General features: G+C 46.1%; 1 protein-coding gene across 4 annotated transcripts in view; it reads left to right on the top strand.

Annotated features, from left to right (window-relative positions):
* Nucleotides 1–17898, top strand: part of CCNT2 (cyclin T2) — a 139010-nt gene that overhangs the window by 58823 nt on the left and 62289 nt on the right. For all 4 annotated transcript variants that reach the window (XM_063933785.1, XM_063933788.1, XM_063933786.1 and 1 more), the window contains exons 5-6: nucleotides 16477–16539; nucleotides 16774–16819. In XM_063933785.1, the coding sequence (XP_063789855.1) occupies nucleotides 16477–16539; nucleotides 16774–16819 (109 nt within the window). The remainder of the gene's footprint in view (nucleotides 1–16476; nucleotides 16540–16773; nucleotides 16820–17898) is intronic.

Genomic DNA, 17898 nt, shown 5'->3' with positions numbered 1-17898 from the left:
TCCGATCTTTATTAGCCTCAGCATAGATGGCTCGAGCAAGAGGGACATTGGCCGTTGAGCTTGCTGTAGAGCTTCAGTGATTGGTCCGAGAAAACCCTGCTGGACATCAATTTCGCAATGCAGCTGAATGTGTCTGTGAAGCTGTGCAAGATGGTACCGGGGTATCTTAAGTTCGTCTGCACTAGTCTTGGCTTGGAAGGCCCTGTGGCTCGTGGCTCCGCACCTGGTATGCAGATTCAAAATCCATACATTCCTAGGAATCTTTCTTTTTGGGAGCATTCTGTTTGGGCATTCATTGGATACGGTTATGGTGGGCTACAGGTGAGTCAAGACTTTTTTTTTTTTTTTTCTTCTGGTGGCTGCCTGTAAATAACAGGGTTTACATTTCTGTGTTCTGTGCACTTCCTTTTGGGGCGGAGTGCTCACTATTGATCAGTCTGTATAGGCTATGCCTTCCCTGCCAGAACATATGTTCCTAAGCGCAGATTTCTGGTGCCTGGCATTTGGAGCCCTGCTTGACGGGGTTACGCTCCACCCAGTCCAGTTGCAAGTAAGCAGGCATTTGCTTTGGTTCAGGATAGTAGTTTTCAGACGCCTGGGTGCAGGGCATCATTTTCCCAAGTATCTTTGTTCCAAATCCAGCGCTGGAACAGATGCTGGGGTTTTATTCCAACTTATTTCCTGGTCGTAAGCTGAATGGCTCTTTGCTGCTAATCTTTTGTGGGTGGCTCATTTACACGTGGAATCTGTCATTGATCCACAGAATGGGGTAAACAAATTGGTCGACTCAGAAAAAGAATAATGGGAGAGCGCTAGTCAATCTATTTTGTAGCTTTTTATTTTATATATTTTTCAATACTCTATAATTAATACCGGCCAACATCAATAACCATTCATAGAATATTCATAAAACAATGAAAACACAGTATTTACAGTGTAGCTTAAAAATATCTCGAAGTAAGATATACCATACAGCTGTACTGAGACTCAAAAGCAACAGTGTCTCTTTCAGGGATTCTTCAGTGATACTTTGTACCACCTAATTATTCAACACACTTGCTATGGGCTCCATAGAAGAAATATAGACCGATCATGGACTACTGATTTGCTTGTAATAAATGATTATTCTCAGTGTCCATTGAGTTTCTAATATAATTATTAGCTTGGTTGTTATTGCTCTCGGATTTAGAATTTAAAAGCGTTCATGCATGGCCATGCGATATATAGTATTAGAACGATTCCAGAGCTCTTATAGACATATTGAGATACCAAAATGCAAGTATACACCGTTTATAAACCTGATGCTGGCACGATTGGATATTGTCTCTCCCGGCTGCCGCTCTCCCCCGTCAGCCTTATCTGGAGTCCGTGCCCTGACCTCTGTCAAAACGATGTTGCTCCCGGCTGCTGCTCTCGTCGTCAGCCTTGTCTGGAGTCACATGTAACAGCTTATCACCTCTCAGCCTTTTTCTCAGGCACTGGGGTGAATGATGAGCCGGCCGGCTAATGAATTGATGTAGCTCCGCTGTGTCTCATACGCTGGGAGACGGTACAGACGCGTTTCCCCGCCTTCTATCACTCTGCAGCTTCCTCAGTGTAAATCCCTCTCCCTGGCCGCTCCACCTTTTAAACTCATTTATTCGCGCGGCTCGCACAGGTGTCATAGGTATGCTTCCCAGACCTCTTTTTCGACTAGTTACCTGCGCATGTGCATAATAGCCCGTTTTATTAACACCATCCAAGCCACATTTTCAGCTGATGTATGCTCTGTTATAAATTACAGCATCACTTAGACCAGGCATTCCCAACCACGGTCCTCAAGGCACACCAACAGTGCAGGTTTTAGTGATATCCAGGCTTCAGCACAGGTGACTTAATTAGTAGCTCAGTTATTTTGATTTAACCATCTGTGCTGCAGCCTGGATATCACTAAAACCTGCACTGTTGGTGTGCCTTGAGGACCGTGGTTGGGAATGCCTGACTTAGACTAATCTACATATAATATATTGGAGCTTAATAGTGTAAAATATATAAAATATACTTACTATCACATTTATATACATACCCTTATAAATCATGTATAATCTATATATAAAAACGGCTTTCATTCTTGGCATCACTGGTCATTCCACAATCCAGTGGTTATACATATTTATACATATTTCTAACCACATCGATTTATTCATTACCACAGTACACAATATATATACAATTCTCTTTATAAACCTAATAAACTTTTCTATATATATCCCTCATATAGACTCTGGAATTCATCCCCATCAAAAATAATAAACACATATATATTGCATTCCCTACAGATTTCCCAATTTCTCTGACGTCCTAGTGGATGCTGGGAACTCCGTAAGGACCATGGGGAATAGCGGCTCCGCGGGAGTCTGGGCACAACTAAAAGAAAGCTTTTAGACTACCTGGTGTGCACTGGCTCCTCCCACTATGACCCTCCTCCAAGCCTCAGTTAGATTTTTGTGCCCGGTCGAGCTGGATGCACACTAGGGGCTCTCCTGAGCTCTTAGAAAGAAAGTATAATTTAGGTTTTTTATTTTACAGTGAGACCTGCTGGCAACGGGCTCACTGCAACGAGGGACTAAGGGGAGAAGAAGCGAACCTACCTGCTTGCAGCTAGCTTGGGCTTCTTAGGCTACTGGACACCATTAGCTCCAGAGGGATCGACCGCATGGAACTGGCCTTGGTGTTCGGTCCCGGAGCCGCGCCGCCGTCCCCCTTACAGAGCCAGAAGCAAGAAGAAGTCCGGAAAATCGGCGGCATGAAGACTTCTGTCTTCACCAAGGTAGCGCACAGCACTGCAGCTGTGCGCCATTGCTCCTCATACACACTTCACACTCCGGTCACTGAGGGTGCAGGGCGCTGGGGGGGGCGCCCTGAGCAGCAATAAAAACACCTTGGCTGGCAAAACAATCACAATATATAGCCCCAGAGGCTATATATGTGATAATTACCCCTGCCAGAATCCTTAAAAAAGCGGGAGAAAAGTCCGCGAAAAAGGGGCGGAGCCATCTCCCTCAGCACACTGGCGCCATTTCTCCCTCACAGTTCCGCTGGAAGGAAGCTCCCTGGCTCTCCCCTGCAGTCTACACTACAGAAAAGGGTAAAAGAGAGGGGGGGGGGGGGCCACTAAATTTAGGCGCAGTAAATATTATAGCAGCTATAGGGGACATAATTCAGTTAGTCCCTGCATTATATAGCGCTCTGGTGTGTGCTGGCATACTCTCTCTGTCTCCCCAAAGGGCTTCTGTGGGGTCCTGTCCTCTGTTAGAGCATTCCCGGTGTGTGTGCGGTGTGTCGGTACGGCTGTGTCGACATGTTTGATGAGGAAAATTATGTGGAGGCGGAGCAGATGCCTATAGAAGTGATGTCACCCCCTGCGGGGCAGACACCTGAGTGGGTGGTTTTATGGAAGGAATTACGTGCAAGTGTCGACTCCTTACACAAAAAATTTGACGACATGCCAAATGCGGGACAGCCGGCTTCTCAGCTCGTGCCTGCCCAGGTGTCTCAAATGCCATCAGGGGCTCTAAAACGCCCGCTACCTCAGATGGCAGACGCAGATGTCGACACGGATACTGATACCAGTGTCGACGACGATGAGTCAAATCTAATGTCCACTAGGGCCATTCGTTGCATGATTGAGGCAATGAAGGAGGTATTACACATTTCGGATATAAACCCAAGTACCACTAAAAAGGATATTATGTTTGGGGAGAAAAAACTACCCGTAGTTTTTCCCCCATCTGAAGAATTAAATGAAGTGTGTGAAGAAGCGTGGGCTTTCCCCGATAAAAGATTGGTAATCCCTAAAAAATTACTAATGGCGTTCCCTTTCCCGCCAGAGGATAGGGCACGTTGGGAAACACCTCCTAGGGTGGATAAAGCGCTCACACGTTTGTCTAAAAAGGTGGCACTTCCGTCTCCGGATACGGCCGCCCTAAAGGAGCCTGCGGATAGAAAGCAGGAGGCGATCCTGAAGTCTGTATATACACACTCAGGCATTATACTTAGATCAGCTATTGCGTCAGCATGGATGTGCAGTGCTGCCGCTGCATGGTCAGATTCCCTGTCAGAAAATATTGACACCCTAGACAGGGACCAGTGATCGCGCTGAGCCTAAAAAAAAGTGGGTCCCAGGGACCCCTCACTTTTAAAAATTGGGGTCCTACCTGTCCTATTCTGGGTCCCATCGGAATGAAGGTTATTATTAATCTTATTAATGATTCAAATATGAAACCCCACAACTTGATTTGGACACTACAAAAGTGTTGCAAGGGGAAGAAGGGGGTGACAGTGCTGCTGGGCTGTGTAGTATACAGAACACTGCTTCAGAGCTGTACCTAGACATTTTGGTGCCCTTTGGCAGAAAGTGAATTGGTGGTCCCCCTCCCATATTGGAAAGTATGGACAGTGCGCGCCGAAGGCGCACATAAAAAATGTAAGGATCTGGCTTTGTGGGGAAGGGGCTTGGCCACATAATAGTACCAATTCACATTACACCACAGAGTAGCGCCGCTTATACACATTACACCATGTAGAACCACCTATACACACTGCGCCAGGTAGAGCACATTAATACACATTGCACCAGTTAGAGCACATTATACACATTGCACCAGGTAGAACCGCCTATACACACTGAGCCAGGCAGAGCACATTATACACATTGCACCAGGTAGAGTACATTATACACTTTGCGCCAGGCAGAGCACATTATATATACACATTGCACCAGGTAGAAGCACCTATATACACACTGAGCCAGGTAGAGCACATTATACTCATTGCATCAGGTAGAACCACCTATATACATTGCGCCAGGCAGAGCACGTTATACACATTGCGCCAGGCAGAGCACGTTATACACATTGCGCCAGGCAGAGCACGTTATACACACTGCGCCAGGCAGAGCACGTTATACACATTGCGCTAGGCAGAGTACATTATACACTTTGCGCCAGGCAGAGCATGTTATACACATTGCGACAGGTAGAGAACGTTACACACATTGCGACAGGTAGAGAACGTTATATACATTGCGACAGGTAGAGAACGTTATATACATTACGCCAGGTAGAGCACGTTATACACATTGCGCCAGGTAGAGCAGTATATAATGGCCACTGTGGGTGTGCATGTGATGGTCACTCTGTGGGTATGTGTGGGGAGTGTATGTTGCCCACAGTGGAAGAATTTGGTGTGTTTATAATGGACACTGAGGAGGTATGGGCAGAGTGTATGATGGGCACTGCCCCATCCTCCATATCTGCATCATTGGCTGCCGACACTCTCTTCCCTCTCACACACATACGCTCCCTATGTTAGTTGATTATAAGTATAACTTACTTAATCCCCCAGGGAGTGCAGCCAGAGAGACACAGGCTTCCTCAATGATTGCGCTGCGCTGGCTAGTGAGCAGCCACTGTGTGTCATAACACAGCCCGCCCCGGCGCCTGCTCGCAGCTGCTTCTTACTGTAGTTTGGAGCAGAACGGCGAGTACGCTGGCGGACAGGGAGGAGGGACGTCACGTCTCAGCCGCACTTGAATGGGGAGACATTGCCGGCAGCGCAATTGGATGGGGAGAAGCTGCGGGCAGCGCGATTGGACAGGGAGAAGCTGCGGACAGCGCGATTGGACAGGGAGAAACTGCCGGCGGCGATTTAATGGCGAGAGAGGCACTGAAGAACGGTATTGGCAGAGACGCACTGGTCAGTTAGAGACAGCGCGTCCTACAGGACCCGCTCATTTAAAAGAAAACAGTCCCCCTCTGCTTGTAGCACGTAAAAACGCGCCATAGCACGTATTTTGCAATCACTGCATTATACACATTCCACCAGGCAGAGCACAGGGGAAGGGGTGAAGTTATTACACACACAGGGGAAGGGGGGTGGGGGGGAGGCAGTTATACACACAGGGGAAGGGGGGGAAGTTATTACACACACAGGGGAAGGGGGGGAAGTTATTACACACACAGGGGAAGGGGGGTGGGGGGGGGAGTTATACACACAGGGGAAGGGGGGAAGTTATTACACACACAGGGGAAGGGGGGTGGGGGGGAGGCAGTTATACTCACACAGGGGAAGGGGGGAAGTTATTACACACACAGGGGAAGGGGGGTGGGGGGGAGGCAGTTATACTCGCACAGGGGAAGGGGGGAAGTTATTACACACACAGGGGAAGGGGGGTGGGGGGGAGGCAGTTATACACACAGGGGAAGGGAGGAGGGGGCAGTTATTATACACACTGGGGAAAAGGGGAGGGGGGCAGTTCTTATATCCCTCCAGTATTACCCTGCTCCTGTGCCCTGTGGAGCTTCAACAGAGTATCGTGGAAGAGGGGAGCGGGTGACAGGGTTTAGATTACAATACAGAGCGGCAGGTTAGAGGGAATGAATGGGGCGGGTCTGGTCCTGCAGGAGCTTCCCCCTACTCCTCTCCAGCCCATATGACCCTCATGCTGTAGCACCCGCAGCCGCCTCTTGTCCCGCCACTTACCGCTGGCATCTTCCTACTTCCTCCGCCGTCTGACTCCTGTAGCTCGCTGGAGGGGCACCGTGGATTTCGTCAGCCCGCCCGCGGAGGCCACAGCCCTAGCTACGGCCCACACACACAGCAGGATGATTCCTGTCATGTGCGGCGCGCGCGGAGCAGATGGGGAGGCGGGGCGGGAGAACACACACACACACACTCTCACAGGGTCTCCTCCCCTTCCAAGTTCCTCCCTCTGCTGCCGTGGAGACGGAATCTGACTGACAGCGCAGGACAGCGCTGCTGGTCAGAGCGCGTCCTGAGGGACCCTGGGTGTTTTTATTTTTGAGTCCCCACAATCAATTATTGGGTAAAATACGCGCCATAGCGCGTTTTTGCGATCACTGAGGGACACTATTCTCCTAACCATAGAGCATATAAAAGACTCAGTCTTATACATGAGAGATGCACAGAGGGAGATCTGCCGGCTGGCATCTAAAATAAGTGCATTGTCCATTTCTGCTAGGAGAGGCTTATGGACTCGCCAGTGGACAGGGGATGCAGATTCCAAAAGGCACATGGAAGTTTTGCCTTATAAGGGTGAGGAGTTATTCGGGGATGGTCTCTCAGACCTAGTTTCCACAGCGACAGCTGGGAAATCAGCATTTTTACCCCAGGTTCCCTCACAGCCTAAAAAAGCGCAGTTTTATCAAGTACAGTCCTTTCGGACCCAGAGAAACAGGCGAGGAAAAGGCGGGTCCTTTCTGTCCAGAGGCAGAGGTAGGGGAAAAAGGCTGCAACAAACAGCAGGTTCCCAGGAGCAAAAGTCCTCCCCCGCTTCTTCCAAGTCTGCCGCATGACGGTGGGGCTCCACAGGCGGAGCCAGGTACGGTGGGGGGCCGCCTCAAACATTTCAGCGATCAGTGGGCTCGCTCACAGGTGGATCCCTGGATCTTGCAAGTAGTATCTCAGGGGTACAAACTGGAATTCGAGGAGTCTCCCCCCCGCCGTTTCCTCAAATCTGCCTTGCCAACGACTCCCTCAGGCAGGGAGGCTGTGCTAGAGGCAATTCACAAGCTGTATTCCCAGCAGGTGATAGTCAAAGTGCCCCTACTTCAACAAGGACGGGGTTACTATTCCACACTGTTTGTGGTACCGAAACCGGACGGTTCGGTGAGACCCATTTTAAATTTGAAATCCTTGAACACATACATAAAAAAGTTCAAGATGGAATCGCTCAGGGCGGTTATTGCAAGCCTGGACGAGGGGGATTACATGGTATCCCTGGACATCAAGGATGCTTACCTGCATGTCCCCATTTATCGTCCTCACCAGGAGTACCTCAGATTTGTGGTACAAAATTGCCATTACCAATTCCAGACGCTGCCGTTTGGACTGTCCACGGCACCGAGGGTGTTTACCAAGGTAATGGCGGAAATGATGATACTCCTTCGAAAAAAGGGAGTTTTAATTATCCCGTACTTGGACGATCTCCTAATAAAGGCGAGATCCAGGGAGCAGTTGTTGGTAGGAGTAGCACTATCTCAGGAGGTGCTACACCAGCACGGTTGGATTCTGAATATTCCAAAGTCACAGCTGGTTCCGACGACACGTCTACTGTTCATGGGAATGATTTTGGACACAGTCCAGAAAAAAGTGTTTCTCCCGGAGGAGAAAGCCCAGGAGCTGTCATCTCTAGTCAGAGACTTCCTGAAACCAAAACAGGTGTCGGTGCATCACTGCACGCGAGTCCTGGGAAAGATGGTGGCTTCTTACGAAGCAATTCCTTTCGGCAGGTTCCATGCCAGAATCTTTCAGTGGGACCTGTTGGACCAATGGTCCGGATCGCATCTTCAGATGCATCGGCTAATAACCCTGTCTCCAAGAACCAGGGTGTCTCTGTTGTGGTGGCTGCAGAGTGCTCATCTCCTAGAGGGCCGCAGATTCGGCATACAGGACTTGGGTCCTGGTGACCACGGATGCCAGCCTTCGAGGCTGGGGGGCAGTCACACAGGGAAGAAACTTCCAAGGACTATGGTCGAGTCAGGAGACTTCCTTGCACATAAATATTCTAGAACTAAGGGCCATTTACAACGCCCTAAGTCAGGCACAACCCCTGCTTCTACACCAGCCGGTACTGATCCAGTCAGACAACATCACGGCGGTCGCCCATGTAAACCGACAGGGCGGCACAAGAAGCAGGACGGCAATGGCAGAAGCCACAAGGATTCTCCGATGGGCGGAAAATCACGTGCTAGCACTGTCAGCAGTGTTCATTCCGGGAGTGGACAACTGGGAAGCAGACTTCCTCAGCAGGCACGACCTCCACCCGGGAGAGTGGGGACCTCATCCAGAAGTCTTCACATTGATTGTAAATCGTTGGGAACGGCCACAGGTGGACATGATGGCGTCCCGCCTAAACAAAAAACTGGAGAGATATTGCGCCAGGTCAAGGGACCCTCAGGCGATAGCGGTGGACGCTCTAGTGACACCGTGGGTGTACCAGTCAGTTTGTGTTCCCTCCTCTGCCTCTCATACCAAAGGTACTGAGAATAATAAGAAAACGAGGAGTAAGGACAATACTCGTGGTTCCGGATTGGCCAAGAAGCGCTTGGTACCCGGAACTTCAAGAGATGATCTCAGAGGAACCATGGCCTCTGCCGCTCAGACAGGACCTGCTGCAGCAGGGGCCCTGTCTGTTCCAAGACTTACCGCGGCTGCATTTGACGGCATGGCGGTTGAACGCCGGATCCTAAAGGAAAAGGGCATTCCGGAGGATGTCATTCCTACGCTGATTAAAGCCAGGAAAGATGTAACGGTAAAACATTATCACCACATATGGCGGAAATATGTTGCTTGGTGTGAGGCCAATAAGGCCCCAACAGAGGAATTTCAGCTGGGTCGATTTCTGCACTTCCTACAGGCAGGAGTGACTATGGGCCTAAAATTAGGCTCCATTAAGGTACAGATATCGGCTCTGTCGATTTTTTTCCAAAAAGAACTAGCTTCACTACCTGAAGTTCAGACATTTGTAAAAGGAGTGCTGCATATTCAGCCCCCCTTTGTGCCTCCAGTGGCACCCTGGGATCTCAACGTGGTGTTGAATTTCCTAAAATCACATTGGTTTGAGCCACTAAAGACCGTGGATCTAAAATATCTCACGTGGAAAGTGGTCATGTTATTGGCCTTGGCTTCGGCCAGGCGTGTATCAGAATTGGCGGCTTTGTCATTTAAAAGTCCTTATCTGATTTTCCATATGGATAGGGCAGAATTGAGGACTCGTCCCCAGTTTCTCCCTAAGGTGGTATCTGCTTTTCACTTGAACCAACCTATTGTAGTGCCTGCGGCTACTAGCGACTTGGAGGATTCCAAGTTACTGGACGTAGTCAGGGCCTTGAAAATTTATGTTTCCAGGACGGCTGGAGTCAGGAAAACTGACTCGCTATTTATCCTGTATGCACCCAACAAACTGGGTGCTCCTGCTTCTAAGCAGACTATTGCTCGCTGGATTTGTAGCACAATTCAGCTGGCGCATTCTGCGGCTGGACTGCCGCATCCTAAATCAGTAAAAGCCCATTCTACAAGGAAGGTGGGCTCATCTTGGGCGGCTGCCCGAGGGGTCTCGGCTTTACAACTTTGCCGAGCTGCTACTTGGTCAGGGGCAAACACGTTTGCAAAATTCTACAAATTTGATACCCTGGCTGAGGAGGACCTTGAGTTCTCTCATTCGGTGCTGCAGAGTCATCCGCACTCTCCCGCCCGTTTGGGAGCTTTGGTATAATCCCCATGGTCCTTACGGAGTTCCCAGCATCCACTAGGACGTCAGAAAATTCTCACCGGTAATTCTATTTCTCGTAGTCCGTAGTGGATGCTGGGCGCCCGTCCCAAGTGCGGATTGTCTGCAATACTTGTACATAGTTGTTCACAAAAGGGTTATTGTTATGAGCCATCTGTTGAGAGGCTCAGTTAAATTTCATACTGTTAACTGGATATGGTATCACGAGTTATACGGTGTGATTGATGTGGCTGGTATGAGTCTTACCCGGGATTCAAAATCCTTCCTTATTGTGTCAGCTCTTCCGGGCACAGTATCCTAACTGAGGCTTGGAGGAGGGTCATAGTGGGAGGAGCCAGTGCACACCAGGTAGTCTAAAAGCTTTCTTTTAGTTGTGCCCAGACTCCTGCGGAGCCGCTATTCCCCATGGTCCTTACGGAGTTCCCAGCATCCACTATGGACTACGAGAAATAGAATTACCGGTGAGTAAATTCTTATTTTCTTGGTATATCATAAAAGCAGAAATAGACATACACAAAAAAGAGATCCCAAACCAAACATTATTTCAAATTAAACTTGTCAAATCTAAACAGGTCTTCTTTAATATCTGTCGTTTGATCTACCTGTATTTAACGACTATATTTGAATAAAAGAAACCTTGATCATACCCTGATTCCTTGTACTATACTAACACATTTTCAAAAATACATAAATTGAATCTTGACCTGTATATTCACCTGTACAGTGAATATACTTCTACACATCACATAATTATCCCTATCTATATTTGAAACTAGAGATAACACAGATTTATACCCCATTTAACTCTATCATGTCATTTAGGCCAGAAGGGACCATTGTGTCCATTCTAAATATCCAATATGCTTCACGTCTCCGAAGTCTATCTAATCTATCACAACCCCTATTTGTCACCTTAATTTGTTCTATACCAATCATTATGTTTTCCCACTTGGAATTCTGACAGTGAATAACATGATCTGAAAGTGGGTGTTTAGCACCTCTAATGATGTTCCTCCTATGCTCCATATATCTCACATGAAGGGTTCTGGTGGTCCGACCTATATATTGTTTACCACACTTGCATGAAATTAAATAGACAAATATACGTGGACATACAATTCATAAAATCCTTAATAGGAAATATTTCTCCTGTTAAAAATGACTGAAAATTAACGCTCTTCCTGGGGATATTCTTACATGATAAACAATTTATTTTACCGCATTTGTGATATCCCGTTGGTTTAACCGGGAGCCATATATTTTGTACACCTATTTTTTTATATATAGATTATACATGATTTATAAGGGTATGTATATAAATGTGATAATAAGTATATTTTATATATTTTAAACTATTAAGCTCCAATATATTATATGTAGATTGGTCTAAGTGATGCTGTAATTTATAACTGAGAGCATACATCAGCTGAAAATGAGGCTTGGATGGTATTAATAAAACGGGCTATTATGACACCTGTGCGAGCCGCGCGAATAAATGAGTTTAAAAGGTGGAGCGGCCAGGGAGAGGGATTTACACTGAGGAAGCCGCCGAGTTATAGAAGGCGAGGAAACGCGTCTGTACCGTCTCCCAGCGTATGAGAGACAGCGGAGCTACATCAATTCATTAGCCGGCCGGCTCATCATTCACCCCAGTGCCTGAGAAAAAGGCTAAGAGGTGATAAGCTGTTACATGTGACTCCAGACAAGGCTGACGACGAGAGCAGCAGCCGGGAGCAACATCGTTTTGACCGAAATTTCCAATCGTGCCAGCATCAGGTTTATAAACGGTGTATACTTGCATTTTGGTATCTCAATATGTCTATAAGAACTCTGGAATCGTTCTAATACTATATATCGCATGGCCATGCATGAACGCTTTTCAATTCTAAATCCGAGAGCAATAACAACCAAGCTAATAATTATATTAGAAACTCAATGGACGCTGAGAATAATCATTTATTACAAGCAAATCAGTAGTCCATGATCGGTCTATATTTCTTCTATGGAGCCCATAGCAAGTGTGTTGAATAATTAGGTGGTACAAAGTATCACTGAAGAATCCCTGAAAGAGACACTGTTGCTTTTGAGTCTCAGTACAGCTGTATGGTATATCTTACTTAGAGTGATTTTTAAGCTACACTGTAAATACGGTGTTTCATTGTTTTATGAATATTCTATGAATGGTTATTGATGTTGGCCGGTATTAATTATAGAGTGAAAAATATATAAAATAAAAATCTACAAAATAGATTGACTAGCGCTCTCCCATTATTCTTTTTCTTTGTGGTTTTAAGGGGTTTATAAACCAATTACCCCTGGGAAAGCAGCTGGTCTATCTGTTCAATAGTGGCGCCAGGTACATTTTTTTTTGTTAAATTGGTCGACTCCACTTACTTTTATGTCTAGGCCTTGTCACTCGGTGAAGCCTTGGCTCTGTGGGTTTATTACCTTAAACCATTTGGTAATGGCAACTTCGCTGTGCAGGGTAAGTAGTACAATTATCCCTTCTTTGAATGGTTTGCTCAGTGGGACCGCTTCAGTTTCACAGTTGCAGGCGCACCTACATTGCCTGGTGCAGGTACTTCTGAACCACGTCTGGACCCTGATTTCAGAAAGTCTCGACTAATACTTTAGAATGTAAGCTCTCACGAGCAGAGCCCTCTTCCCTCATGTGCTTATCCTTTCTTACTTTAATAATCTTCAACTGCATCAACTCCAGCAGTCTTCTGCCACCTGATACTTATTCCAGTGTCATCTGCTGATGTAACTATGTTTATTTACCCTGTACTTGTCCTATACTGTCAACTGTAAATTGCTGTTTTCCTGTTTGATTATTCATGTACTCTGTAATTGGGCGCTGCGGAACCCTTGTGGCGCCATATAAATAAAGGATAATAATAATAATACATTGTCAGTGCATTCTGTTCCTGGCGGTGGTTTTCAAATCCTCTCTAGTGTGAGTGTTATTGCTGGAATTAGACTATGGACGCTACAGAACTTGTACACAACGGTACTGTTGTTGCCTCGTCCATCGCTCTTGTTGTGCATGACGTTGTTCAGCGCAATCTTCATATTTGAGACCATTACGTGCACCAGGTTCCACTTGTGCGTATTGTGGGGTTTTCTGTGAATTAGACTCTGCCCTGCATCCCTTGTGTCTATTTCCTCTGTCTGACAGCATTCGTTGATCTCTCCATTGGATGCTCATTTCTGGGAATCTCCTACAAAATCGATCCTTAGTCACTTTAACGTGGATAGTAGTGTCCGTGGTCGCGAGTCTTCTAGATTGGGGTGCCATGATGTTACTACTTCGGCTCCAAGGTCTTTGGTCACCATCTGAGACCGCTTTCAATAAATCTTTCTGGCTTTCTTGAGAGCCCGGTCTGTCCTAGATGACCGGTCAGTGCGTATTTAGTCAGATAATGCTAAGCCTGGTGCATATGTAAATCAAGACCGTAGAAATGGTGCCAGGACAAAGACACAGGTGGCCCAACTTCTTTCCTGGCCAGGGGATTTTGTTCCACCCTCACCAGTGTTCGTGTAAAGGTGTAAATTACACACATCAATTTTACACACTACAGGTCAGTACAAGCATGAAATACATATTTTACCTCGCAATATAATTTTCCATGTAAATATGTGAATTTAGGACATACAGGATGACCACCTCCTGGCGGAATGATCTCTGTCCAGGGCTTGACACATCTTCAGGGTAACTCCGTTCTGTGCTATATCTGGGGACCCTATGGTTTTCGCTGTGGATGCCTTGACATTTCTGTGGCATATTCATCTAGCGTAACATTTTCCTCCGATTCCCCCTGTGGTTTCTGGTACTTCAGTGGTTTACTAGGTGACTGTAATCCTAGTGGCTCCAGACTGGACATGCAGGTCATGGTTCCCCGACATTCTCCAAATGTCGATGGGTCCTGGGTGACATCTTCCACTATATCCAAATCTGCTCTTGCTGGTTCGGTTTCTGTATATGGGCCATCAGTTAGCATTAACGTCTTGGTTTTTGAACAGAGCATTTGAAGGCTGTCTGCTCTTCTCTCTCTCTCTCTCTCTCTCAGTGTAACATACTATGCTGCGGGCCCAGATATCGGTTTGATCACACAATTTTCTCAAGGTCTACCAGTTCTACATTTTTTGTGTGCGTGGAGGAGGGTTCATTCCTCTTGATTTCGCCTCTCTGGTTTCTTGGCCTTCTTTCAGGGGAGTTTGTTAAAGCTTTGTTCTTTAAACGTATATATTTTGGCCCTGTCTCATTATTCCAATTGTGTCTCGTACTTCTTCTAGAAGTTACCCTTTTCTGTGGTGTGTAGTATGTTCACCCACCGGTAGCTCTGTGGGGTCCACCGCTGGTCCTTTCTGCTCTCAGGCATGCTCCATTACAGCCTTTGTATTCGGCGAACCTTCAGTTCGTGACTTGGTTTCTGGTCTTCCTTATGTCCATTGCCTGCGCTCAGCATGGTTCTGTGTTGTCATGTAGGTCACCTGTTTCTCGTATTCCATGACGATGGGGCAGTACTCCGGTTACTTCGTTCCAGTGGATGGTGGTTTCAGTTTTCCATTTAAAACAGGAAATGATCTTTCCAGTTTTCCCTCCATTGACAACTTCCAGAGGCTGATATAATATGATTCTATTAGTCACAGTCGGGGTCAGCAGATATACTTTGCCAAGCCTGCTTCCGTACGCAACACAGATTCTATCTGTTCGTTATGCATGGCAAAGTGCTGGCTGGCTACAAAACAGGCCATTACATGTTGAATCTGCCCGGTAATCACTCGGGCCTATTCTAGTACGGGGCGATCGGTGCCAAAGAGTGTTGGCGCAATCCACTAGGGTGTTGGGGGCCTGGGCTGTGAACATGGGCTTTAGCAGAACGAGCCTGCCGTGCAGTACCTTGATCCTCTGTCCATGTGTTGTTGTACAGTTTTGTACAGTTCTCCGGTCATGCAGCCTGAGTTCCCTCCCCTGAGGGCGGCTTTGAACGTCCCATTGTCTAGTGTCTTCAAGTCATTGATGAAAGAGAAGTGAATTTTTGGTAACTTACCTCTGAATCAGGTGGAGGGACACTGCATTCCTTTCCTCACGCTCAGTCGTGCAGGGTTGTATCTTGACCGTGTTTTTTCCACGTGTACTGTGTTTTCTTTTTCTTTATTGTTTGAATGGTTTCACTGGGTTACTGCTTCTCCTTCCGGGCTCTTTTGAGGTTGCACTGGCTTATTGGGAGTGCGGAGGGAAGGAGCATAAGCTTAAAGTGATGGCTTTTAATTTAAGTGCCAGCTCGTGTATCCCTACCGCAATCCCATTGTCTAGTGTCTGCTCAGCATGATTCAGAGAAAAGGATTCAACGGTAAGTAGCACAAAATCCACTTTTTTGGGAGCTTGTTGGTAATGGGAGTCCTGGGACTATTCATTTTTTTCCGCTGATGGCTGCAAATGCTTTTGGCACCCATTATTTCTGCTTGCACCCTCCTGAGGTGGCAAGCAGAAATCTGCCCAAAGTCGGGTTTTTAGTTGCCCAGACTGCCATTTCGGCACCACTTCCAACACCTTGCATGGGTTTATCCACTTTGTGTTTAATACCGGCACATTTGGCCATGGCAAGCGTGGTAAAGAGTACCAGAGGCACTCGCCCCCATCTGCAAAATAATTTTATATCTCCCGTGAGCCCAATACCAATATAATCCCCATGGGTCCTACTCAAACTAATATGGTCACTACAAATCATGCATTAAAATCTCAATGTATTCATCCAATTTCTGCAGAACAACAGTTTTGCAAGATTGTAACTTTAACAAGACACGTTTATGTGGTATTAGTTACTTTGACATCCCAGTCAACCTATTGAATGAATTACATTTGAATTTGTTTAATAAGAGACATTTGAATATCTATCAACATATAATATGAGCAGTAATGCTGCTAGCATGGATGTGTTAAGTTGAATACAAAGTTAATACTTTAGCTAAACTGCATTAGCCAGCATTTTATCGCAATCTAATTATAATATTATAAAGACAGTGAGGTGTCATGTGAATCACTAATGCCTCCACATCAGTTCTTTTTTTTTTTTTGTCCAATGAAGACGAGTAGTTATGGCAAACAGTGAAAATGTTGTGAAGGCAAAGACGCATCAATGTGACTTGCTTTCCTAAAATCTACCACCTTTTCTCCTCAGGTTTTGAGATCACTATTGAACATCCCCATACAGATGTTGTTAAATGCACCCAGTTAGTGAGAGGTTTGTAATATTACTCTTCATTTTTCCGTCTACAATTTAGTGACCCCCGTCTACTGTATTTTAGAAACCATATTGGATTTTAATTAAGTGGCAATGCCAAGATATGCAAGCCTGGATGCATATGTACATGAAAAGAATTTGTTCTTCACTCTAAAGACATGTAGACATTTGAATTGTACTTTCAATGCAGATATGTAACAACTTTGTTTTCCTGCTCTCTTCTTTCTCTTGCAGCAAGCAAGGATTTGGCACAGACCTCCTATTTCATGGCTACCAACAGGTGGTTATCCTGAACCTTTGTTGCACTGACATAGCACACTATAGCTTTCTTTACTGCAGGGTCCCTTCCTGTGTCTTACTAGCCTCAATGCAACGGGGGGGTACCTGGCTATATCTGTGGCCTGGTTTCTCCCACTGTGTCTTACGCTCTGTACTTTAAAACAGGCCTTTGACACACAGGGGAGGATTGCACAACAAGAAATGTAGTGTTGCTTTCTGAACAGTTTCTTGATTCTGAGTGCATTTACTAAATTGGTAGCCCCGAATAGCATCTAAAGAACTAAACTTACCCTAGAACATTTTGGTAAGTATAATGATACTTAAACTTCTAATTATACGTTAATCAAAAAAACTACTTAATTCCATTCTAAATAATTCTACAATTTGAGAAAGGACTTTCCCTTATTTCATCTGGCATTAATATGCATACAGATTATTTTCAAACCAACTATACAACAAAGATGAAAACTTGATCAAATTCTAAACTCATCTTGTACATATTTCATATCCCACATATGAAACAAGGGACTCAGAATCCAGATTCCGAACAATATTTTCCAATATTGTATAATTAGCCAAGTTTTGTTCTCCTTGGATTTAATAACTGTGTTTTTTATTTCCAGGAGATGGGCATATTTATTAGTAAACCGCAGCCACCTGTGCTAGTAATGGCTAATGCAGTTCACTTTGGATGGTTTTGCCAATTTGGTCTGACCCTTCAAAGGGCAACCATGTCCCACACTGCTCCTGTGCAGTGGTAGCTGGCTGGACCGTTGCCCTTGTGTCCTCTGCCCATCCTGCAGTAGCTGCTTGAGTTTTACAGTCCTCATTTTATTTTGGAAGACACTGGAGCATTATTTTATTTTTTCCCTAAGGAACTCCTTTTTAGGAGGAGATTTCATTTAGGTGCTGCCCAATTCACTTAGCTGTGGGAATCCTGTGCTTTATACGCTCCAGAGTGGATTCAGCATTTTAACGTGCGAGGACACCCTTAGATTCCAGCGCTGCTTGGAAACTATGGGTTAGTGCGTGTTAACTCATGGTTTACCGTGCTGGGGAAAGGTCAGATAATAGAATGTC

The sequence above is a fragment of the Pseudophryne corroboree genome, chromosome 7, assembly GCF_028390025.1.
Source record: "Pseudophryne corroboree isolate aPseCor3 chromosome 7, aPseCor3.hap2, whole genome shotgun sequence".
NCBI classification, from domain to species: Eukaryota; Metazoa; Chordata; class Amphibia; order Anura; family Myobatrachidae; genus Pseudophryne; species Pseudophryne corroboree.
Note: the sequence above shows the minus strand (reverse complement) of the source record. Positions and strands in the feature narration are given on the sequence as shown.